At 50.5% G+C, this 25,345-nt stretch overlaps 2 protein-coding genes across 6 annotated transcripts in view; one reads left to right on the top strand and one right to left on the bottom strand.

The window, feature by feature from the left end:
• Window positions 1-2,091, bottom strand: part of LOC122706523 (translation initiation factor IF-2-like) — a 162,386-nt gene extending 160,295 nt beyond the window's left edge. The window contains exon 1 of the mRNA XM_043921753.1: window positions 1,017-2,091. Coding sequence (XP_043777688.1) covers window positions 1,307-1,783 — 477 coding nt within the window. The 5' untranslated portion in view covers window positions 1,784-2,091 and the 3' untranslated portion in view covers window positions 1,017-1,306. The remainder of the gene's footprint in view (window positions 1-1,016) is intronic.
• Window positions 2,013-25,345, top strand: part of CCDC88C (coiled-coil domain containing 88C) — a 142,157-nt gene continuing 118,824 nt past the window's right edge. For all 5 annotated transcript variants that reach the window (XM_043921745.1, XM_043921744.1, XM_043921746.1 and 2 more), the window contains exons 1-3: window positions 2,013-2,229; window positions 3,003-3,103; window positions 11,972-12,080. In XM_043921745.1, coding sequence (XP_043777680.1) covers window positions 2,170-2,229; window positions 3,003-3,103; window positions 11,972-12,080 — 270 coding nt within the window. In that variant the 5' untranslated portion in view covers window positions 2,013-2,169. The remainder of the gene's footprint in view (window positions 2,230-3,002; window positions 3,104-11,971; window positions 12,081-25,345) is intronic.

Below are 25,345 nucleotides of genomic sequence, written 5' to 3'. Positions count from 1 at the left end.
TCATCCAATCCAGTGAAGCCTTCCACCCTTGCAAGCTGGGCACCATCCAGTTTACCTAACACCCTGCCTCACCAGGGAACAAGGATGCTCAGTCAGCTCCTTCCGAACAGAATGAAATGGGGTTGAGCCAATGAACTGCAGATACATCAATGACAATGAATCGACACAGCAGCTAACTGACCCCCAAACAGAAATTCCTGACATATTTGTGCCCAGGAGGTGTCAATATCCTCAGCAACAAACGTCAGAAAAGCGTTTGTCCAATATATTTCCTAGTGTGAAAGATTGTGTTTATCTAATAATTTTAAAGATCGTCTCCTTGTCTTTCCAGAATAGTTGGGATCAATATAAAAAAAAAAAAAAAATCCCAGCCACACAGAACAGGGGCTTTTTAAACAGAGGTGGGCATAAATAAATATTTTATCTATTTTCCAACCGATTTCATGATATAGGCAATTATGAATTATTGAATTTCTGGTGCACAAGAAAACCACATAAGCTCGAAATTTTAGTTCTTCTGCAGTCTCCCATTTTTCCTTCCATCAAAATTCGGCACTTCTTTTTAGGGATCCCCTAGTCGACTTGGCTGGCTTCCCGGGTGGCTCAGTGGTAAAATATCCGCCTGCCAAAGCAGGAAACCCGGGTTCCATCCCTGGGTCAGGAAGATCCCCTGGAGGAGGAAACATGAAACTAACTCCAGTATTCTTGGGAATTTCCATGGACAGAGGAGCCTGGCAGGGCCACAAATCTCACTCCGTCACCCGCTCAACTACCACAGAACTCGACTGCAATTCCACACTTCACCGGCAGATGCCGCAACCCCAACGCTTAACAGCGTCAACTTTCACATGCAAACCAGCAACCATTTGGCGCCTACTGTATACTTGCCACCAATTATGCTAGGCGCTTTCAGGTCAATACTGCACCGGTGGGCTCACCTGGGAAACTCTTAAGGATTCGACTAGTTTAACTGTGTAAAATGTTTTAAACAATGAATCGTAGTGTGAAATTATTACCGGCCCAAGGTGAGGTGGCAGAGACCGCCCGATCCACCGCAGCTGTCTCAGCAGGGAGGTGTGGGTCTGGGCCCAGGGCTGGCTTTCCATCCAGTTGGGGCACTTGTCCTTTTTCCTGTCGCCTACCACCAAGCTGCTGCCACGTCCTCCCAAGTAGGAATCCGGAATCTGGCTTCTCTCTTGGCAAAGCGGCGGTGGTGTTGGGGTTGGAGGGAGGGGGTGTCCCAGTTGGGGAGGATCCAGGTCGGGGCGGCCACAACACCCGTTTTTCTGCGGGAACTTCTAAAAGACTAGCAGCCTGGGAGGTGGTACGGTGGGGCGCAAGAGGTCGCGCTCCTACGGCTTAAACTCAACACCAACTTTCCTCCTCTGACTTCCGGGCCTGCGCCCCACCTGCCCACGAGGCCGACCCCAGCACCTGAGGCCGGCGGGCTTGGGCCTGTGGCCACGGAGCCGGGCGGGGGCCACGGCGGCACCTGGGAGGCTCCGCGCGACCGATGGGCTGCACCTGCTTGAGGGCCGCCAGTCTGGTGGTGGTGGGCTCCGCTGGGCCCCCAGGGTGCGCTGTGCCCGAATCGACCTGGGTGGGCAGCGCGCCCCGGTGCCCCTCGGTCTCCTACGCGCGCACCCGAGGAGGCAGAGGCCGGGACCCACGCTCTTTGGCGTTCGGGCCCGCACCGGGCGCCGGGGCCGGGTGACCGACGCACGCGCGCAGCGAGGAGCCACGTGTTGGGGCCCCGGGCCCGCCGAGGCCGCGCTCTCTGCATCTGCGCGCGGCGGCGGCCCCACGTGCGGGCGGCCGGGACGCCCCCTCCCCCTGCACACGTGCGGGCCGCCGGCGCCGCCGCGCCCGCGCCCGCGCCCGGACTCCCGGCTCCGGCACCGCGAGGCGGCGCGCCGATCGCCCAGGGCCGCCAAGGGGCGGGGCCGCCGCCCTCATTGTTCCTCCCCGAGCGGCGGGCCCTCCCCTTCCCCCAGCCCCGGGCGGGGCGCTGGGCCGCCGGAGCCGCGGAACGTGGGCTCGCGCCCCGCCTTTGTCTCCCGGGCGCGAGCCGCCGCAGCCCCGCGCCCGCCGCTCGCTGCCAGAGCCGCTTTGTGCCTCGGCGCGGGGGACGGGGACGCGGGGCGCGGAGCCGGCGGGCGCAGCCTCAGCATGGACGTGACGGTCTCCGAGCTCATGGAGCTCTTCCTGCAGAGCCCGCTGGTGACCTGGGTGAGTGTGCCTGGCTCCCCGCCCCATTGTTGGGGCACCGGCTCCTCTCCCGCCCGCTGGCGGTCGCAGTTAGACCCGACCCAGCCGGGGCCCCGGGTAACCCTTGGACCCAGAGGACTCATCAAGTGCCCTCCGCCCACCCCCCGCCCCAGCCAGCGTCGGGGTCAGTGTCCCGGGGTCTGGGGTTATTTCCAACTCTGGAGCCGGCGAGCCGGGTGCAGGACCCCGCCTCACTCTCGGCCGGGCACGGGGCTGAGCGGGTACACCTGTTCCCGCCAGGGCGTTGGGCCGGCGGCCCTGGAGCGACAGGGTCCTAGTGGTCACTCTGGGCGCATGGCTTGACCGCTCGGAAAAAGGACCCACTCCCCTAAAATAGCCTCGTGTAGTTTCTGAGCCCTTGAAACCAGCGGGTGTAGGGCAGTGGGGATTAGGGGGTTTCGAGTAAGAATGTGTACAGGCTAGGGTGGGCGCTGTGATTTCCAATAGGTCTGAGACGTGAGAAATTTATTGAAAAGTCCCCTTTATTTATTTTATTTTCTTTCCACTCTGAGACGCCGCAGAAAAGTGGCGAGGAAGTTTTCTTTCTGCTGTCTCGCTTCTGTTGCCTGGCACGGGGAGGGGGAGCGAGGCCCGGGAGAAGGGTGCTGTGGAAGGGTGGGTGGCCGTGGGTGACTCCCTTCTGCCCCCAGGGGCCCTGCCAGCCTGGAGAGCTTTAGACTGAGCGCGCGTGAGTGACTTTTACTGCCTTACTCTCCGCGTTCCCCTCCCCGCAGGTGAAAACTTTTGGCCCATTCGGAAGCGGCAACCAGGACAACCTGACCATGTACATGGATTTAGCGGATGGCATCTTTCTGAACCAAATCATGTTGCAAATGTGAGTTACCTTCCGGGGGGAAGGAAGGAATGATTTCTCGGAAAGTCGAATTTAAGGTTGTAGAAATGGAATGTGAAGTTGCAGTATTCTCTGCACGTGGGCCCACTGGTATTTCGGTATTAATGGTGTCTTTTCCTGGTTTGTTGGTTGTGAAGAACTCTAGGACAGTGGTTTGATCGGATGTTTGATGAAAGGAATTTGAAATTGAGTGACTGTCATCCACATGTTGCAATTGACTTCAAACTCAGGGACTTAAGTGTTGTTTGACACACACACACAAAATAACCTTTCTTTGGGGGGCAAGGAGCTGTAACGGAGAGTGTCTGGTTACAGGAAGTGTCGGGTGGGACCAGAGCATCCGTGAGTGACTATAAGGTTTCATTGGAGGTCAGGACACCTGTGTTTCTGCCTCCCTTTCATCTTGTATTTCCAGTTGCCCCAGAGCAAGTGCAATTGGTTAAGTTCCTTCTTATAAACTGGATTTAAAAGTCTCTGTGTTGGGAGAGGCCTGGGGAGCCAGAATGCTTTGGTACTGTTTGTCTTGAGGTGTGGGTTTAAACGGAGTTTTGGTGGAGGTTACACCTGCTAGCATGTTTGTCTGACCACATCCTTTCCTGTTGCTGCAGTTTGCAGCGCCTGTCTGATTGACAGCCTGTCACATGTAGGTGTTGGCTCCTGCCACTGCGTTCTGTTTTTAACTCAGAAAGTGCAGGGAACATATTGGAACTGAGTTTATCTGTATGATTCACAGGCACTTGGAGCAAATGTTCTCTGTGGATCAGGCCCTGGTGTGCACCTACTCACCTGCAACTAAGCAAGTTGTCATCTTGAGCAGGAACTCATTAGCTGATGAGAATCAGCTGCCTTTGTGGCCCCTGTGGGAGGAGGAGCGGTCAGCCTTGGTATATTCCGAAAGAGGTTTAAATAGATCTACCTACAAAGATCTATTTTAAACAATTTCCTGAGAACATTGCTCCTGTGGTGTAATAAGTTACTTGATGTCATGCTGTGGCAGAGACATCTCAGTCTTAATGTTTTTTAAGACACTACCAATGTTACCTGTCTTGAGTTTGATTAGATTCTAAAATGACGAATCTCTTGTCAGCTTGGCAGCACTTCTTGGTTCATAAGAAGGAGTTTTCCTGGGGTTGTCTCATGGCATATTCAAGTTCTGGCAACTATTTCCCAGCTTCATTCTGTTAGACCCCCCAAAATTATTGGATTCCAATTGGTGCAACAACCAGTGAAATTTCAGCCTGTCCTGTTTAATTAAAAAAACCAGCAGTAACCCTGGCTTTTTCATTCAGGGTTTTACACCCAGGCGAGGGGAGAACAAAAGCCCTGGGACTGTTTCTCTTTCTTCCCTGACCTTTGGAATTCCTAAAGCGTTTACCACTTGCTTGTAAATCAGGAAAGCCTGTTGGACCATTCCTTTGAGAAATGCCAGCTCATCACTTGTTCACACTTGGCCCCACAGCTGAATGCAGTTTGAAGGGCTTCTCCCTTCCCCTTGACAATTTTCAATGTTACTTTCTCCTCTGATGTGCCAAGGTAATGCTCCTGCAAGTGAGAACTGATATGTTTGCAGCTTCTCAGGCCTCAAGCAATGGTTCTGGGTCCTCTGGCCAGAGTTAGGCACCAAGAAAGAGAGCAGTGGGGAAGCTGGGTGACTTTGTAGAAGGACATGAGGAGGGAGAGGTGCCACTTGCATGCGGTTTACTGAGTGGGTGATCAAAATAACCCTGTTCCAGTGGACAAATCAGCATTGTTTTCTCTTGGAAGTAGGTAGGAGTTGATCGGAAAGGGGGCACAAGGGAACTTCTTTTCTTTAATATTTATTTATTTATTTGGCTGGCTGGTCCAGGTCTTGGTTCTGGCCTGTGAGATCTAGTTCCCTGACCCAGGGGTCGAACCGGAGCCCCCTGCATTGGGAGTATGGAGTCTTAGCCACTGGACCACCAGGGTGGTCCACAGGGGAACTTCTAAGGGCGGTAAAAATGGTCCATGTATTGACTGGAGTATATTTCAGTTTTCAAAACTCATCAAGCTGTAACTTAAGATACATGCATTTCACCCTGTGTAAAAAGGACCTCAGTTTAAAAAGAAAGTTTCAGCCCTAGTGTCAAAAGCCTGTGTAACCCGCTTGTTCAAACCCTAGGTCTCATGCCAGCCCTGTGCCGCTGGGCACATCCTTTACCATGTCAGTTTCCTCATCTGTAGAATGGGAAGGAAAGTACCTCCCTTAAGAGATGGTTGTGAGGATGAAATGAGTGATGTGTTAGCAATTAACACAGTGCCTGCCACCTAGTAAGTGTTGGTGTCAGTTAATCCAGAAAGGAGTTGCGTCACCGCTTAAAAGTTCTTTTTTTTTTTTTTTTCAGTCTACTTTCCCCCTATGTTCTTAGTTTCTTAATAATTCTTAAGTCTTAGCCCTCTTCTAATGAGACGGAGGGCAAAACTGGACTCTGGGACCCACATCCTAGCCCCACATCTAACACTGTACTTAAGCCAAGCCTGTTTTCACTTCTGCCGAGTGTCAGGCTAACTAGCGGGTAAGCGATAAGGTTGTTCTGCCTTATCTCCCATGCTGGTAGCCCCTACTGTGTGCAGTTCGCCTATTTAGATAAACTCTCTCCAGGTTGGTAGGAGCTGAGAAAATTGCAGAGAGCAATGTGCTAATGTGTTGCCAGAGCTCAGACAAGAGGCGTGTTACCTAACACTGAGAGCCATATGGGGGCTGGATGGGGGTCACGTGACTGCACCTGGGCATTGTCTCCGGCAACTGAAGAAGGCTGGAGTGGTAGTCTCTCGGCCAGGCCTCTGGGTGACATCAGTGCCTGAAAGCAGGAAAGCCCTGTGGGCTCAGCTTTCAGGGGAGGCCCAGGTCCAGGAGAAGTCCTGAATGAAAGTGAGGCATTGAGCGGCGTGGATGGAGCAGCTTGGGAAAACTTGCTGAATAGCTCCTCTGTGGATGCACTTTCCCTGGGTACCTACTGGTCCCCAAGGGGAAAACAAGGTGTCTAATTCACTTTGGACATGCTTTTCACAGTCTCACAGGAAAATTAAGAGCTCTGACTCCAGGGACTTCCCCAGTGGTCCAGTGGTTGAGACTTTGCCTTCCAAGGCAGAGGGTGCAGGTTCGATTCTTGGTTAGGGAGCTGAGATCCCACGTCTTACAGCCAAAAAGCTAAAACATAAAACAGATGCAGTATTGTAATAAATTCAATAAAGACTTTAAACTGTGAAAGTCGCTCAGTCCTGTCTGACTCTTTACGACCCCATGGACTATACAGTCCATGGAATTCTCCAGGCCAGAATACTGGAGTGGGAAGCCTTTCCCTTCTTCAGGGGATCTTCCCAACCCAGGGATTGAACCCACGTCTTCCACATTGCAGGTTGATTCTTTATCAACTGAGTCACAAGGGAAACCCAAGAATACTGGAGTGGGTAGACTATCCCTTCTCCAGTCGATCTTGCTGATCCAGGAATCGAACTGGGGTCTCCCGCATTGCAGGCGGCTTCTTTACCAACTGAGCTATCAGGGAAGCCCAAAAGAAAATACTTAAAAAAGAAAAAAAGAAAAGAAAAGGGCTCTGACTCTAGCATCAGGCAGACAAATTCAAATCTTCCCTCTGCTATACTAGTTCTGTTACGTTGGGCAAATTACTTAAACTCTCTAAGCCTCAATTTCCTGACCTGTAATAAACGGGATGGTATTTTATAGATTTGGGGAAGATTAAATACGATTATGCATGTATAGGAAATGCCTAATGAATGTCAGTCATGTCGGTCATCATTATTGTTAGTGAGGCCTGAAGCTGGCTTTGTGTGTGTAGTCACACGTGTGTGCTGGTGTGCATCTGTCCATGTGAGAGTGGACACCTGAGTTGATGCAGTGGCTGTTGAGTACAGTTGGAAACTGGAACTGAAAGCTTGTACCTGGGCAAAGCCTATGTTAAATCCAATACTATTTGCTTTGTTCAGACTCCTTTCTAACCCCTTGTGCTAGCTGCAAAATTACGGATAATATATTCATTATTCAGAAGTTGGAAATATCCTCAGGTGAATGGAAGAGTTCCTTAAGCTTCTAAAAAGCATTTGGAGTATTGTATATTAATGCATATATATGGAATCTAGAAAAATGGTTCTGATGACCCTATATGTGGGGCAGCAATAGAGACACAGACATAGATAGCAGACTTGTGGACACAGCAGGAGCTGGGTGGGGCAGGGAGGAGAGAGTGCGATGAATTGAGAGAGCAGCATTGAAACATACACGTTACCTTATGTAAGGGAAGGAAAGGTTGGGACCAATCGAGAGCATTGGTTGGGACCAGTTGAGCGTTGACACATATACATCACCGTATGTAAACTAGATAGCCGGTGGGAATTTGCCATAGGACGCAGGGAGCTCAGCCCGGTGCTCTGGGACAACCTTGAGGGGTGGGGTGGGGTGGGAGGGAGGTTTAAGAATGAGGCGACATGTGTATAACTACGGCTGACTCACATTGCTGCGTGGCAGAAACCAACACAACATTGGAAAGCAGTTACCCTCCAAGTAAAAAAAAGTAAATCTTTTAAAAGTGATTTACTCAGGAGTAAAGAAAAATAAAAAAACATTTGAAGGGTAAGTTTTTTCCTTAGTGTGCTGGAAGAGGAGTTATGTTCCCATTTTGCAGATGTTAAAGCTGAGGCTAAAGAGGCAGATACTTGTTAGTTGAATGAGTTTGTGTTGGTGCTAAAGCGTTGCAGCAAAATAGATTTTTACTCATGAACTTAAGTGATATTCTTTCGTGGCTGCAGCATGTGCCACTCTTCATGGAGCCTTGAGTCTGTAAAAATTAAGTGAAAAAATTCATGTTCATTGTAGGAAGGTAGGAACATAGAGATGCTTGTGTATGCTCAGTCACGTCTGACTCTTTGCAACCTCATGGGCTGTAGCCCACTAGCCTCCCCTGTCTGTTGGGCTACTGGAGTGCATTGCCATTTCCTCCTCCAGGAAGAACATATAGATGAGCAAAACAAAAATTGCCTATAATTTTACCATGTCAAGGTAGTAGTAGTAATATTCTGGTGTCTCCCAGATGTCGTCTGTGGTTTATACATACATCTTCCTGATGTATTTTTATACAAAGTTGGGCTCAACCTTTTCTTAAATCTATGATAGATTATCAATATCTCTATCATCTGTATCAAACATAATTTCTTCTTTATTTTTAAAATTTTTTGGCCTTACCACATGGCATGTGGGATCTTAGTTCCCCGACCAGGGATTGAACCTGTGCGCCAGCATTGGAAGCATGGAGTCCTAACCACTGGACTGCCAGGGAAGTCCCCAAACATGGTTTCTTGATTTGGGTTTTTTTTTTTTCCTGGATTCAATTTTAAATTTAGGAGTCGTTGGAATATGATGAAAAGTTGGGGGCTGACCTTTTCTCAAAGGAGGGAGGCAAGGTTGCTATAAGTCTAAATTATTGTTCTCTTTGAAATTTTAGGGAGAGTGATTTCTTTTTTTTTGTTTTTTTACAAGAAGAAAGCCCTCAGGGCCCTGAACTTTTGACTTATTTGTCTCCAAGTTCGGACAAGCTACTAGACACTTTCCTGCACCCTTGTCTCTCTCCTGTCCTGTGTGTATCCCACACATCGTGATGTGGGGCTGTCAGGCTTTTGTGTTCTAGGACTGTCTCATAAAGAGATCCTTGTTGGTGATGGCTTTCAGGGAGACAGTCTTGCAGTAGTTCTATGATCTTCCTGGGATCAAGAACCACATTGGCCAATACAGCCCTGGCCTTCCTAGAACGGTATTAGGGCTGCAAGGGTCCTGTGGTCACCTGGCAGATGAGCCCAATGTGGCCTAGAGAACTTTGGCCCATCCTGGGCCCCATTTCCAGACCAGAATTAGTGGCTACTGACCCATTTCTTGCTCCGGGACGGGAGGGGGTTATGCAATGCTGGGCCAAGAGGGGATAGGCCTTCCTTAACCAGACTTGCCTGCTGTTCGATTTATTTCCTAATCTCTCTTTAGCTTGAGAGCCGTAGTTAAAGGAAGGCGTGCTAATATAATGATCAAGATAGTTAGTCTAATTATTCATATACTAAACGTGAGCTCTTTTGGAATGTTGTTTCCATTAGCTGTTGCTTCCCAGAACTGGAGGTTAACAAGAGCGGGGATGGTCAGAGGCTCCCCCGGTCACCTGATTGCCTCCCAGCCCAAACCCTGGGTGTGTGTTTTGCCTTTGCTTGTGCAATGAACATCCATGTGTTTGTTAAGGTCCTCCAGCTCCTGGTACTCTTCAGGTGGTCCCGTCTGACTGAATGAAAACTGGGACCTGCATCTTCTCTAAGTTCTGTTTTTTTTTAAAAAAAAAATGTATTTATTAATGGTGCTGGGTCTTAGTTGTGATGCGTAGGCTTCTCATTGCAGGAGCTTCTCTGTTTTGGCTCCTGGGCCCTAGGGCACAGGCTCAGTAGTTGTGGCACACAGGTTTAATTGCCCTGCGGCATGTGGAATCTTCCCAGGGATCGAACCCGTGTCTCCTGCACCAGCAGGCGGATTCTTTACCACTGAGCCACCTGGGAAGCCCTGAGTTCTCCTGTTGTAAGAAGCACATTCATCACTTTATGAAATTGCCTCTCATCTCTTCAGGTCTCTATAGTAAAAGGAGAATTTCACCCTTAAGATAAATTATTTTGTCATGCTAGGTACACTTCTGTAGCTAAATTGCCTTTGCGGTTTAAATTCTGAATGCCTTCTCTATAGCTAAATTAATTTCCACACAACTGTTAACCTTTATTTTCTCAGTAATGAATGGCTCCAAAAGAGACATGTAAATGGCTTGGCAGGACTCTGTACTATGTAGGGACAGTAGGAAATGTTATCCCAGGAAAAATGTTGGGACAGTTGAAAAGAGGTCCTCTGGTTGCCCCAACGTGTTCATATATGACTGTTTTAGGGGAGGCAGGATGATTGAATAAAATCCATGGCTGATTATGGCAGTGTGATTCATAAAGGGGTTTGCACACATGCAATACAGTGTCGAGACTCATAGTGTTTATATCAAATATTTACTTAATGGTTGAATTTTAAACAGCTTGTGTTATTAAGAAATTGTGCCTGCAGTGATATTTGAAATAATTTCAGTTTGTAGATTTTTTTTTCCTATTGGTTAATCTTGTATAAATTATTGGCTTTGAAAGAGCGGAATGGCATTGAGATTGATTTGCTTTACTCCCCAAATTCCCCTTCCTGTGCTCCCACGATCATCAATGAGGGGCCTGGGTACCAAGGAAGGGGGAAGAAATCTGTCTCTCTTCCGTCACACCAGCCCCCAGGAGGCTCAGCACCCTCATCACAGGGCTCGGATGACAGATGAAACCATGAAGACAGTCCTTATTTGAATGAGACATCCTTCATGGTGTCTTGGGACAGTCGAATGGGCGGGAGGACTTTGTTAGGAAAAGAAAGCAGTGTGTGGTACGTGTTGGGGAGGGGGGAGTGAAAATCCATTCTTGTCGAGTCTGTTCTCCAAATAGAAAACATCTTTAACACTGGGAATTTTTGAGAAATGTCCTGTATGTAGATGAGTGATATTATAAATCACTTGATTCAGATTTTTAGTTTCATCACAACCAGACCTGCCTTTTGCCTGAGTTTGGAAAAGAAATGACACTTTGGGGACTCCCCACATCAATTATCTGTGTCTCTTAGCATTTGTTGTAGAGTGTGGCATACCCGACATAGTGTCAGACTCACGGTGCGGTTTTTTGAGCCAGAAGTGTCTGCCTGGAATGTAAATCACAGGCACGAACACTCTGACACACGCAGGAGACCCATGTGAAGTGGAACATTGATGATTTTGCTCATTTTTATGAAGTCAGAAAATGTACCATTTTCCCCCCTTTCTTGATGTTTCACACAGTTTGCTTGGTTTGGCTTTTAGCTTTTAATCCTTTTTTATCTTTTATGTAATAAGTTGGCTCTCTCAATTTTTTAACAATATTTATTTATGTCTGCTTACACTGGGTCTCTGTTGCTGCCTGCGGCCTTTCTCTAGTTGCAGTGAGCAGGGGGTGCCCTCCAGTGGGGTGCACAGGCTTCTCATGTGCTGACTTCTCTTGCTGCAGACACGGGGCTCTAGGCGCACGGGCTTCAGGAGTCGGGGCACACATACTTTAGTTGTCCCATGGCATGTGGGATCTTCCCGGAACAGGGATCGAACCCGTGTCCCCTGCACTGACAGGCGGACTCCTATCCACTGTACCACCAGGGAAGTCCTATTCTCTTTAATCTTGAAATATATTTTGGGGTAGGTTATTGGTGGCTCAGTGGTTAAAAAAAAGAAAAAGAAATCCACCTGTCAGTGCTAGGAGACAGGAGTTCAATCCCTGGGTTGAGAAGATCCCCTAGAGAAGGAAATGGCAACCTGCTCCAGTATTCTTGCCTGGGAAATCCCATGATCAGAGGAGCCTGGCAGGCTATACAGTCCATGGGGGTCTCAAAGGAGTCGGACACGACTTACAGACTGAGAAACAAACACTGACTTTTATACAGTGTCATTTTGGGTCTGCATTGACACCTGGTTGTTTATGGCTGCTGCCAGCAGTGGGGGCAAAAATAATATTGATTAAGGGCAGGCGGTGGTGGGTTTGGTGCTTGGGGATGGGGCACAGAAAGTAGTGTGTCTCCCCTGAGGGTTCCACGGCTGGGCAGTAGCAGACTTAGGATTTGACCTGAGCTACGCTCGTCACAGCTGCATAGTGACCTAGGCTTGGAGAGGACTCGGCACTCGGGGTAGGATGGGGTGTGGCAGGGGCTGAGAGGTGCAGTTTCCATTCTCATCATTTTTTACCTCCCCCCCCCCCCACTAGAGATCCCAGGCCAACAAATCAACGCATCAACAAGCACGTCAACAACGATGTGAACCTTCGCATTCAGAACTTGACCATCTTGGTGAGAAACATCAAGACCTACTACCAGGTAAGGCGGTCCTCCCTGGTCTCACCCCCCCCAGAGTCCTGCTGTGCGTCCGGCAATACCTTCCTACGAACGAACGATTTCCCCACAGGAAGCTGAGAGGAAGTGGTGGCCAGGCAGCTGCCTGTTGACACTTGGCGTGTTTGCACATGCATCTTTTCTCTGGCATTGTGAGAAGGGTCAGAGGTGGGATCGCTTTGCTCTGCCCGGGGAACGTGCTCTGAGTCGTGGTCACTGCACTGCGCCTGGTGCTGGGGGACCCGGAGACGAGCCGTGGTCCGCAGCCGCAGCCCCAGCTCACAGTCGCGGGGGGCCTGGCTGGGGAGAGTTCTGGGAGGGGCACCCTGCACGGTTATCACCCACAGCTCGGCGAGTCTGTACAGAAGTGATTCAAGGGGCTGAGGGCGAGAAGGACCACAGAAGGGTTGTGTTCGGGCCAAATATGAAATCAACCAGCCCCCAGCTGGCAGACAGAAGTACCGGGGTTCAGGGTTGGGGTGTCTGCCTGTGAAAGGCTCCCCATATCTCAGCTCGCCGGTGGGTGGGTCAGGCAAGAGGGCCCGAAGGGGAAGGGCTGTGAAACCCCCATCCTAGCTTTGGGCCAGCTGGGCGAGGATCTTTGATGTTCATGATCTTTATGTGGAGGCTTTGACGGGAAGTAGATTTAAAGTGTGCACTTTGGAGCCCGGGTTTGTCAAACTTAGCTGTGAAACTTTTTAGCCCCATGTGAATTTTCTTGAGCCCCCAAGGGAAGTCCTGGCAACTCTGAGTGACTTGGGGGCTCGAATGCCCTCTGCTCAGCCCCCTCCTCGCCCTCCGGGGCATCTCTGGGGGGTTCTCAGGACCCCAGGGGCACAGTTTGAGAGCCACTGCTCAAGAGCCCATCCCTTCTGGATTCATGCTGGGGTTTCACGGAGCCCTCTGCCTCCTGGGCTGTAACTTCGTCTCGGTTCTGGGGCTTGGGAGCATCTTCAGAGCGATGAGGTCCCTGTCGCCTTGAGGAAGCCCTCCGGCCAGCTGTGGCTTCCCTCTCTGCCCTCATGCAGCCATGCGGGTCCCGAGGTCACCGGGGTCGCTGGACAGGCGGCCGGATGGAGTTTGCGCCGAGGCGTCGGGCCGTGTGCTTGTCCGCTTCCTGCAGAGGGCTGCGGGTGCTGCTGAGTTTGAGAAAAGATGGGTGAAGGAGGGAGTGGACATGTCATGGGTTTTCTGAGATGATAATTTCCATCTTCCTCCCTCTGGGGTGGGGGTGCTGGTTGCCTTTGCTTTATGGTCAGTTCAGCCAGCCCCCCCGGTGCTCGTTCCAGGGCCCGTTGGTAGCCCAGCACCGTGGGCACTCTGAGCAGCCTCTGGGTGGCTGAGCAGGTCCATGCTTTTAGTAACAGATGCTGGTTGTGCTGAGGAAGGGCTGGGGGGCGCCCTGCACGAGCTGCATCTGGGGGCTGGTGAGGGTTTGTTTCCTTGCTAGGAGAGCCACGCCCAGGGCCAGGAATACTGTCAGCCGGTGGGTCTCAGCTAGTGCTTCCCACGTGACAGCCACATTCTGCGGAACCTGGTGCTGCCCGTGAACTTGGGTCTGGGTGTGGAGCAGGCTGTCTGATGGCCATGCTGGCTGTCGGGCAGTAGAGGTAAGAGATGTGGATTCGATCCCTGGGTCAGGAAGATCCCCTGGAGAAGGGCATGGCAGCCCACTCCAGTATTCTTGCCTGGAGAATCCCATGGACAGAGGAGCCTGGCGGGCTACAGTCCATGGGGTCGCACAGAGTCAGACACGACTGAAGCGATTTAGCACTCACGCAGTGCTTTCCACGCTGTGTGCAAGTGCCAGGGGAAGTGGGTGGTCGTCACAGTTGGAGACGAGATCCCCAACTCTGGACAGGTGTGTCTCCCGCCCCAGGTGTGCCTGGGAGGTGGTAACCCTCCCTGATGGCCGCGGTGAAGGGTTGGGATGGAGGTGAGATTTCTGGGTCTGTGTGCGGCTTGCGGCACTCAGGCGCTTACTGCGGGCTGCTTGGCCTGGCGGGTACTGCCCTCCGGGCTTGCCGGCCCAGGAGTACGCATGCCGGTGGTGCCCATCAGCTCTGACAGTCCACTCTGGGTCGACCAAAGGGCCTGAGACCCTCTACAGTACTTGGAGGCAGTTTGCTGTTCGTGGGGTCACTGAGCCGAGTTCTACAAGATGGGCAGCCGTCTCTGGAAGGAGACGATCACTAGTCCGTTCTCAGGGCCCTGAAGGACTTACAGGTAGAAAAGAAGACCCCTGCATCCTTGTTCTGTGTCTGAGCTCCTAGCTCTTTGAGGGCAGGGCTGGTGTGCGTGGACAGCCTCAGCCCCAGCCCAGAGCAGTGTTTGCTGAAAGCACTCTCTGGAGGCCGTGAGCCGTCCCTGCCCCTTGGTCAGCCCCGCGCACTTGGAGGAAGCTGGCAGGACATTGCCCTTTTGCACTGACACAGCTTAGGTGTGGGCAGCGTTCTGTTGTTTTTTCCTTCCAACTTATTGTAAAATAAAGCTTAGTTCTGGTTATGTAAATAATATGTGCTCTTTATAAACAACCCCTTAGAAAACAAGTCGCAAGAAGAAAAGAACCGCGCAGAACCCCAGCACCCAGAGACAATCACTATTAACATTTTTAGTGCTTCCTTCCAGTTTTTGCATGAATAGTTTTTGTGTTTTATTCCGTGGTAGTCATGCCTTATATACAATTGCATATCCTGCCTTTTTTCCCTCCCACCTGACAATTGTAGCATAAACATAATCGGTTATTATTGTCAAGTGACATTCAAGAAAAGTTTTCCAAAAGAAGTACTGCCCAGCGTCCCCTTTTGAGAGAGGTCCTGCAGATTGTGAGGTCTTGAGGTGATATGAGACCAATGAGGTTCTTACTCTGGCCAGGGTGGCTGGGGAAGGTGGGAGGTCACCCTTCCGGGACGGGGACTTCCTCTTGCCGTGGTGTTTCAGTAGACACAGCGGGGTCACCGAATCCAGCCCCGGGTCTTGTTTGCCCAGCAGTGGTTTGCTTTCAGTCCCCAGGCCGTCCCCTTCTTTTCTGAGGCACATGGGGCTGGGAGAGTCAGGAGGGACGGGGCCTCTTGTGAATAGCATGGGCTTCTTTCACAAGGAAGCTCAAGTTTTGTTCCTGAAAACCTGCGGAGACAAAAAAGGATCTTTGACCTTCTTCTGGGGCAGAGGACAGACAGTGGGTGAGAACCAGCGTGGCCTGGTTCAGTCTGACCACCCGTGTCTCGGGCCTCCCTCTGACCTGCTGCTCTGACTCTTCTTGGATTGGCATCTAGAATCTGCTTTTTCAGAGCTTCCCCAGCTGTTTTAAGTCTTAACGTCCTTCCACCAGGAGGGGCCGTCAGTGGGCTAGAGAGGTGGCCCCCTCAGTGTGGTCCCCAGACCAGCAGCACCCGTGTCACCTGGGGACTCATTAGAGGTGTGGGTCAGGCCCCTTCCCCAGACCTTCTGCCGAGGTCTGGCCGTCTATAGCTTAACAAGCCCTCCAGGTGATTCTGATGCACGCTCGTGGGAACCTAGTGGTTTAGAGCGTTTCTGGTGATGTCGGGGAGAGGCCCAGTCAGCCAGGCCTCCGGGGGCAGAGAGAGCTCAGTGAGAACTCGGGTGACTCCTGTGCATCACATAAAGCGGAGGCACATCTCATCTGCTGCAGGACAGGACGGTATGCAGTGATGAGAAGGCGACCTGGGGGAACGGATGTCATTGAGGGGGTTGCTGGGAAGCCAGAGTTGGACATGTCCTTGGGCAGAGCACCCAATTCAGTCTCTGAATTTTAAAGGAGAGGCGGATCAGGATGAGCACCCACAATCGATTCACCTGTGAAGAGACCTGGAAGGAAGGCGGGCCTAGATCAGAAGCGTACCCTGCCTCAAGCCCCTGGGCTGGTCAGCATTGAGCCCAGCATCACGTGTTGTTTTATTGTTAGTTGCTAAGTCGTGTCCGACTCTTTGCCACCCCATGGACTGTCGCCCGTCAGGCTTCTCTGTCCATGGGATTTCCCAGGAAAGAATACTGGAGTGGGCTGCCATTCCCTTCTCCAGAGCATCGCATGAGACTTGTTTGACTCATTCAATAGCCAAACTCTTTTTCATCGGAGTCCTTTTAAGTTAAAATTTGGATATATAGAATGGTTCATTTGTCACATCCAGAGCCTTGAGTGTGGGTGTTGAGTGCACATTCATTTGATTGCAGAACCCGTGGGAAAACCTGGCCAGTAGTAGATGCAGAAATCCCTGGTGCGGCAGCTGGCGTGTTTATCCTCGGGGTTGTGCGTGGTGTCCACGGTCCTCCCATGCCCTGAGGACACCTGTGAGCCAGCTTCTTCTCACGACACCTGGGGCCTAATTGTCATGTGAAATTTCTGAGTTTTCTGCAAGTGGGAAGTACTTCACACAGCGGCCCGGATGAGTTCAGCGTGTGTTGGTGGAGATGTACGTTTTCACTGTTGTGTTGCATGTGGATGTCCATCCTGAAATGGGCACCCACCCGCAGGGCTGACTCTGAAATGGGGAATTGGCTGAGCTGCTCCTGGCGCCTCCCCTCGCTGGCCAAGCCCTGGGACGTGCGGCTTTCCTGCTGTGGGCCTCCTGAGCGTTCATCTGTCCAGAAGAGGGTGGGCTCTTGTGGTTCTGAAATTCCATAGTTGCGTGGCGGCCGGCGACCACCAAGATTTTAGTTTCAGATCACCTCGAGGAAGTTCTGTATTGCAAGTTCTTGGAACTTGGCTCTTCTGACTTCTGGTCTGTCACGTGGTTGAAGGCCAGAACAGACCCACAATATTGGTCTTTGTTGCAGAAGCAACAGTCCTGGGTTGTAATATCTTCTGTAATCTCTTTTTTCCTTCATTGCTTTGAAAAGATTAAAAATGAAACAGTACAAATGGTTTTAAGGAACACCTGTGTATCTGCCCAAAATAAATATGAACATATGTGAATATTTTTCATATTTGCTTCAGACCTTTCTTCTAAGAGTTTTTTTCTGACTGAAGTCCCCGGTGTTTCTCTTGCTTCATCCAGTTATCCTTACCTGCCTCCCTGGAGGTAACTCCTGTGGTTAATTTCTGTGTGTGTGTACATATGGTTTTGTGTCACATCTTCACATTAAACCTCCATATTACTGCCTGTACCTCTTGCCCACTCCACCTTGCTTTGGGGATCTGTCAATTTTCCGTGGTGTTTATTTTAGATAAGCATGGGCTGACTGCTAGAATTATCTTTAGAAATGTGCACAGTTAAAAGAAATGAAAGACTTTTGTCAAAAGTAAAAATAGAAGGAAGCGTATATTTGACTCTGTTGGTGGCAACAAAGTGAACTCTAATTCATGTGGTCTGGAGGCTTTTCAGATAAAGTGAAGTCTCTTTAGGTAGATGTGATGTGCTTTGGTGGATAGAGACAGTGTTCAAGGGAACTTAACTGATCAGGCCCTGTCTACAGGTACCAGGGGGATTTGCTTTATGAATAATAGTGTTTTGAATTTGTAAGGGAGAAGTTGCTTTCTCTACTCTATTTTATTATTGGAGTATTTGTTGTTGTTCAGTCACTCAGTTGTGTCTGGCTCTTTGTGACCCCATGGACTGCAGCAAAACAGGCTTCTCTGTCCTTCACTATTTCCCAGAGTTTGCTCAAACTCATGTCCATTGAGTTGATGATGCCATCCAACCATCTCATCCTCTGTCGGCCCCTTTTCCTGCCTTCAGTCTTTCCCAGCATCAGGGTCTTTTCCAATGAGTCATCTCTTCGCATCAGGTGGCCAAAGTATTGGAGCTTCAGCATCCGTCCTTCCAATGAGTATTCAGGACTGATTCCTTTAGGATGAACTGGTTGGATCTCCTGGCAGTCCAAGGGACTCACAAGAGTCTTCTCCAACACCACAGATTGGAAGGCATCAATTCCTTGGCACTCAGCCTTCTTTATGGTCCAACTCTCATATCCATACACGACTACTGGAAAAACCTTAGCTTTGACTATATGGACCTTTGTTGGCAAAGTAATATCTATGCTTTTTAATAAGCTGTCTAGGTTGGTCATAGCTTTTCTTCCAAGGAGCAAGCGTCTTTTAATTTTATGGCTGCAGTCACCATCTTCGGTGATTTTGGAGCCCAAGAAAATAGTCTGTCACTGTTTCTGTTGTTTCCCCATCTATTTGCCATGAGGTGATGGGACTGGATGCCATGATTTTAGTTTTTTGAATGTTGAGTTTTAAGCCAGCTTTTTCAATCTCAATGCTTTCGAATGTTGGGTTAGTTTCTCCTGTACAAAAGTGAATCAGCTATAAGTATACATATATCCCCTTCCTCTTGAGTCTCCCTCCCAGTCACTTCCCTCTCACCACTCATCACAGAGGTCATCACAGAGCACTAAGCTGAGCCCTCTGCCACACAGCAGTTTACCACTAGCTTGTCTATTTTACACATTGTCCGACTCTTCGACCCCATGAACAGGCTCCTCTGTCCCTGGGATTTCCCAGGCAAGAATACTGGAGTGGGTTGCCATTTCCTACTCCAGGGGATCGACCCAACCCAGGGATCGAACCTGGGTCTTCTGCGTTCCAGGTAGATCCTTTACTGCTGAGCCACAAGGGAAGCCCCAGAGTGTATGTGTCAGTGCTATTCTCCCACTGCACCCCGCCCTCCCTTCCTGCCTTCATCCCCAGGTCTGTTCTCTACATCTGCATCTCTATTCCTGCCCTGCAGATAGACTCATCTATACCACTTTTCTAGATTCCATATATATGCGTTAATATACAATATTTGTTTTTCTCTTCCTGACTCATTTTACTCTGTATGACAGACTCTCCACTCTTAGAAAGGCTATGAGATGGGTTTTTTTTTTTTCTTTTGCATTTTTTCTTATGGTAAGAAGGGTATTCTGGATGTAACTTATCTCTATGTTTTGAGGAAATTAAAGGTAATATTTTTTATTATATTTTCTGATTGCAGACTGGGAAACACAAAGAAAATTAAATCTGCCCACTCTCTTACCACCTAGGCATATCATTGTTAACATTTTGATATTTATGCTTTCTAACTTTGTGTCTGTGCCTCTGTGTGTTTCAGGGTGTGGATCGTACGAAACCTTTCTTTTCATTTACTGGGCAGTGAGCATTTTCTCATATCCTTTTTCATATTCTTTCATAAATGCATTTTAGTGTCTACATGGCACTTCATCATGTGGCTATACCACTCTCATTGATACTGAGTTATTTCTGTCTTAGAATTATAAATAATGCCACCATGAACAACCTTTGTCCATAAATCTTTCAACAACTGTTTTTATGTCCTTAGGATAAATTCCTAGCATGGAATTCCCGGGTCAGAGGGCATGAATACTTTGAGGACTTTTGCTACTTATTGCCAAAATTGCCTTCTTTATGGGCCTTTTGTTTTTCTTTGCTGAATTGCCCCTTTGTGTCCTTCCCCCATTAAAAATGCTGTGTTCTGTGTTGCTGCTGAATGCTGAAGATTTCTGTGTCTCTGCCGTGCGAATGGAGGTCTGGGATTATTTTTGCCGGACATCTGGGCAAACTTCCTTGTTGGTGTGTCACTAGATGCTGGTTTGGAGTCTCCAGCAGGGCTGTGACATGGTGACCAAATGGCAGTGGTGAGGCCGGGCGGTCCAGCCCCAGGCCTGGGAGGCCTTCATCAGAGGGGCCCCAGCACCCTGGCCCCCTTTCAGAGCTGGGAGCCTTTGTCTGCCACGGACTTGACCCAGGAGATGACCGACTTCCCCGTGAATGTTTGCTTTCAGTCTAAAGTTTAAGGGAGAGACTTCCAGACCATGTTGGGAAGTGAGGCTGGGGAGGGCGGTGGTCTGCGTGGACCCCTCCTTTCCTCTTTCCTTCCTCTCCCTTCCTGTCCCCTGTTCTCTCTGGAATCGGGTGATGAAATATGGGACATGGAAACTGGTGGCCCAGAGAGGTGGGTGTGACCCGCTGGGAGTCCCCCGGTTCTCATGTCTGTTCCTCCTCCTCGTTCTTAAGGCCGTTCTCCATGCCTGAGATGCTCGTGTCTGGCGGGGTGGGAGACACGCCAGGCAAACCAGCCGCTGGAACGCCAGTGGGCTCAGGCCACGGATGTCACAGGCCATGGATGTCACAGGCCACGGATGTCACGGGCCACGGATGTCACAGGACGTGGGCAGGAGTGCCCCAGCCAGGGGAGGGCCAGTGCCCAAGGAGAGCTTGCGAAGGGGGTGGTGCTTGGCCTGAGTCCTGAAGGATGGGCATAGAGCTAGTCTGGCAGAAAGTGGGGTGCATGGGGGGTGTCCTGGGGGAGCAACAGCACCTGCACAACCAGAGAGGCACAGAGCAGCCTGAGGGCTGAGCAAGTCACCTCTGAGTGGCTGGAGGTTGGGGCTTCGGTGGGGAGTGGTGATGGGTGAGGCTGGAAAGGTAAGGAGGTTCCCGAGGGCGAATGCCAGGCTCACGAATTTGAACTTCATCCCAGAGGGACTTGGGAGTGTTTATAGCCTTTTGAAAGAGGAAAGTTTAAAAAAAGAAAACTCTTGACACCCATATTGAGAGTGGATTGGCTTCAGGAGGGAGTTGGGGAGTCAGGACAGGTCATGGAAGCCTCTGGACCAAAGCTGGGACAGAGGGGAGAGGGGACAAGCCCAAGAGGCTCGGGGGGCTGTGGGCAGCAATTGCTAGGTCCCCTGCCCAGAGGGAACATCAGGAGGAGGATAAAATGCTTTCTGAGGCCTGGGAGAGCAGAGCCCTGCAGCAGAGTGCTGGCCCGCCGGGCTTCAGGACAGCGGCTCCGAGTCAGCCTGTCTGGGGCTGGAAGTGGGGCGGGGGCGCTGCAGGAAGACAGCAGCTTCAGGTCCACCTGAATTCCCTTTCTCCACACCAGGCAGAAGGCGTGTGCTCCTGACCTGACCTGCTGCCAGGGACAGAGCCGACAGGACTGTGGACACCCGGTCACGGGCCATGCAGCCCCACAGCTTCCCAGAGGCAGGGTTTTTTGTTTTTGTAGCACGAGAGCAGCTGCCGGTTGGACTTGGTTTTCCTTTTTTCCTCTTCTGTTTTTAGAAGAAATGCTATAGAGCCGTATTGAATAGCAAGCAGAAACTTTGGGACTCAGCCCTGTGCCCCTGTCAGAAGGCTGAGAGAAAGAAGATAGCTGGATGGCTATAAGCTTGGCACTGTGCTAGGAGCTTTCAACCCTGTCACTGTGAGGAAGAAACTGCTGCCCCCATTTTACAGATTAGGCAAGTGAGGCTGGTGGAGTAAAGTAGGGAAGCCCCAGAGAGCTCAAGCTGTCGTGGTCATTGGCTGCTTTCTGCAGTCCTGGAGGGAGGTGGCTTGCTGTGGGCAGACCAGCCGTGGTGTGCAGGTGGGCCAGGCCATTCCCGGGTCCTGAGCCAGAAGCCTCCCCCACCGGTGGGGCCAGGCTGGGAGCGCTGCTTCCCCAAGGTCTCCTGCTTGGGCTCCCCCATGTTAAGCCGGGAGCCCCAGAGGAAGGGGCTAGATTGCTTCAGGCACCTTCTGAAACCAGCACTTCCGGGGCTGGGCTGTGGGTGGGACCGAGGGAGCAGCTGGCCTCAGACTTCACCCTGCACCCCCGCCCCTCCTCCCCCAGAGCAGCAGGAAGCGGAGAATCTGGGCTAATTGCAGAGGGTGAGGAGGGGTGAAAGGTGGGTCTGATGCAATTAGCAGAGCTGGAATTTGGCCAGGCCCTGAAGGCTTAAGGCCACAAGGTAGGAGTGTGTCTGTGTGTGTGTGTGTGTGTGTATATGCACACATGGGTGAAGACAGTCTTTTTTTTTCTTTTTTGCTCTTTATTTTGTATTAGAGTATAGCCAATTAACAATGTTGTGATAGTTTCAGATGGACAGCAAAGTGACCCATCCATATTCTACACATGTATCCTTTCTCCTGCAAACTCCCCTTCCACCCAGGCTGCCTTATAACATTGAGCAGAGTGCTATATATACAGTAGGTCCTTGTTGGTTATCCAATTTAAATATGGCAGTGTATATACATATCCATCCCAAACTCCCTAAGTATCCCTGCCCCCCATTCAGCCCCCTTGGCAACCATATGTTTGTTCTCTAAGTCTGTGAGTCTGTTTCTGTTTTGCAAGTAAGTTCATTTGTATCATTTCTTTTTAGGTTCTGCACATAGGGATGTCCTGCGATATTTCTTGTATGTTTCTCTTTTTTTTCCGTAGCTAAGTCGTGTCCAACTCTTGCAACCGCATGCACTGGAGCCTGGGAGCTCCCCATCCATGGGCTTTCCCAGGCAAAAATACTGGAGTGGGTTGCTATTGCCTGCTCCCGGGGATCTTCCCGACCCAGAGAATGAACCTGCATCTCCTGCATTGCAGGTGGATTCTTTACCACTGAGCGAACAGGGAAACCCCATTTCTCCTTCCCAGCTCCATAGGCTCCTCCTTCTGGCCTTGAGTCCAGACTTTGAATTGCTGGGGTTTCCCTTCTATCTCTGAGCTGCTGGGTTCTCCTTTGCTTTGAAGGAAAGGAAACAGTGTAAGCTTGGAGTCTCCCCTTTGCGCCCACGATGGCTCCTGAGGGCTGCCGCCTGGCTTTGATCTGTTCTTCATGGAGCTGAGCCCAGATGCCCAGTTCACAGTGGCCCTAAGACCTCCTCAGCTGTACAGATCCAGACTTTCTCAGTGTTTCTGTTATGTGTTCTCTCACCACGTGTTTAATTTTTTATCTCTTCCTCGATGTTTCTCTTAATCCACGGCTATTCCTTAAAGCATTCGGTTTTCGAGCGCTTCATGGAAGGTCCATGCACTAGAGAGCGAGTCTGTGTCAGGGTGGAAAGCTGGACGGTCACCTGGTCATCGGGCCTGAGGTCCGAGCCTGCACCTCGGGCAGAAAAGGAGTGAAAACCTCCATGTGTAGCTCTCAGAGGCCGAGAGGGAGCCGCGCTGCTTTCCGATGGAGGTGCCCGGCCTCGTGTTTTGTTCGTCGCAGAATCAGGACCAGCATGGCTCAGGCTGTGAGAATCACGGGTTGTACATGAATGAGTTTAGAAACACATCACAGGCTACTCCACAACCCAGAGAGGTAGGAAGTGGTAAGAGGTATCAAGTCCTCTGGCAACAGAAAGGAGGGAAATGAATTTCTCAAACTTTTAAAAAGAAAAGGAATCTTTCCCTTGCCTTAGGTTTTGGGGTTAAATGCCAGGATCAGCGTGTTTGATGTTATAACTAGTTTGTGAGAAGGACTCATGGGAGAACTTGCCTGGGCAGGCTCTGCACTCCATAAAGCCGGCTGCATGGCCCGCGTCCAGGGCTAATAACAGTTTTTTCTTATTCAGCCTGTTCTTTGTGGAAAGGCAGTTTCTCTGCTTCTTTGCCATGGCATTCAGGGCCGTGGTCCTTTCCACTTTAGTCCTGTTTTTCTAGGAAGGAGGACGATGAAGTATGAGGATGAGGCAGCGCTTGTCTGAAGTTGATGGGCTCAGCTGGAATTATTGAGGAGGCCGCACCTTGTTCCCCCAATTCTGAGTCTGTTGGTGATGTTTTGAGAGGAGGTGGAGGTTTCGGAAGGGTAAAGAGGCTGCCGGCTGAATGCTACAAGGGTTTCATTGGTTTGGGATTGGGTTTCATCAGGTTGGGCTTCCCTGGTGGCTCAGATGGTGAAGAATATGCCTGCAGTGGGGAGACCCAGGTTCGATGTCTGGGTCGAAAGATCCCCTGGAGGATGAAATGGCAACCCACTCCAGTATTCTTACCTGGGAAGTTCCATGGACAGAGAAGCCTGGCGGGCTACAGTCCGTGGGGTCAGAAAGAGTCAGACACGCCTGAGTGACTAACACTTTCACTTTTTCAGCAAGTTAAGGGGAGAGTATGGGACTCCCCATGGGAAGAGAGAGTCCAGTGCAACTTCGGGGAGACACCTGCAATTGCCCCCCTCGCTGCCCATCCCCTGGGGCTGGCCCTGGCATTGGCTCCAGCTTCGTAGGGAGAAGTCAGGTTTGCTTTCTCAGCTGGGGGTAGGAGCTTAGCCACTGCCCCGTGGAAGAGGATGAGCTGGGTGGTTTCTCCTGTTCCCAAGAACAAAGGTCCCCAACCTCCCAGATCTAATGTCTGGTGATCTGAGGTGGGACTGGTGTATTAATAATAAAAATAAAGTAATGCACTTGAATCATCCCGAAACCATCCCCCCCCCACCTCTGCCCCATCCATGGAAAAGTTGTCTTCCACAAAACCGGTTCCTGGTGCCAAAAAGGTTGGGTACCACTGCCCTAGAAGGTCAGGAAGCTGAAGGCGGAGGACGAAGAACAAGATGAGAAGTGGGAGTGCAGCAGGAGGGAAGGGTCATTTCATTCTTTCAAGGATCGAGAAGCTTGTGTGTCATAGTTCTAGCAGTGTGACTTTGGTGTATCATTTGATTTCACCTGTAAAATATGGTAACACCATATTACAGGTTGTCATGGGACTCAGAATCGCACCTAGGTTTTGAGTCATCAGGGCACAGTAATAACGCTAGCTCATCCTCTGGGCTGACTTTGCAGGGCTGTCCTGTGTGTCCACGCTCTGCAGATGGAGGGGCCACGTCACTTGTGTAGGCAGAGGATGGGAGACACACACGTCCAAGTACAAATAGGAAGAGAGGAAGAAAAGCAGCTGCAGGCCCCTTTGTCTGCAGAGGCAGAAGATAAAGAGTCGTGGGCTCCTTTGAGCTCACGCCTCAGAGCTGTGGCCTTGGGCAGTTTCAAGAGTCTTCTTTTACCTGAAAAGTGGGCATGTTAATAGTGTCAGCCTGAGTATTGCATCAAAGGTGTTGGACTGCTTCATGCTGGCACTGATACGATGCCCACCAGACGGTCTAGTAGACATGGGGGTCTTTACACAGACCCACCTCTCTGGACCATGCTTACTTCGTTTATTACGGAGCGGATTATAGAGGGGCCCTTCTGGGAGTTACACTCTGAATTGCTTGGATTAATCCCGTACATGTGCACGTACATGCTTAACTCTTGCCCTGCCCGTTTTTCTCCTGTATGATTTTTAGAAAGTATTTTGGTTGCATTGGGTCTTTGTTGCATGCAGGCTTTCTCCAGTTGTGGAGTGCCGGGGCTTTTCATTGTGGTGACTCCTCTTATTGCAGAGCACAGGCTCTTAGGTACTTGGGCTTCAGTATTTGTGGTTCATAGTCTTAGTCATTGTGGTTCATGGGCTTAGTTGCTCCATAGCATGTGGTATCTTCCCAGACCAGGGATTGAACCCTTGTCCCCTGCATTGGCAGCTGGATTCTTAACCACTGGACCACCAGGGAAG

This window comes from Cervus elaphus, chromosome 13 (genome assembly GCF_910594005.1).
Source record: "Cervus elaphus chromosome 13, mCerEla1.1, whole genome shotgun sequence".
NCBI lineage: Eukaryota > Metazoa > Chordata > Mammalia > Artiodactyla > Cervidae > Cervus > Cervus elaphus.
The sequence above is the reverse complement of the archived record's forward strand: the minus strand, read 5'-3'. Positions and strand labels throughout refer to the sequence as shown.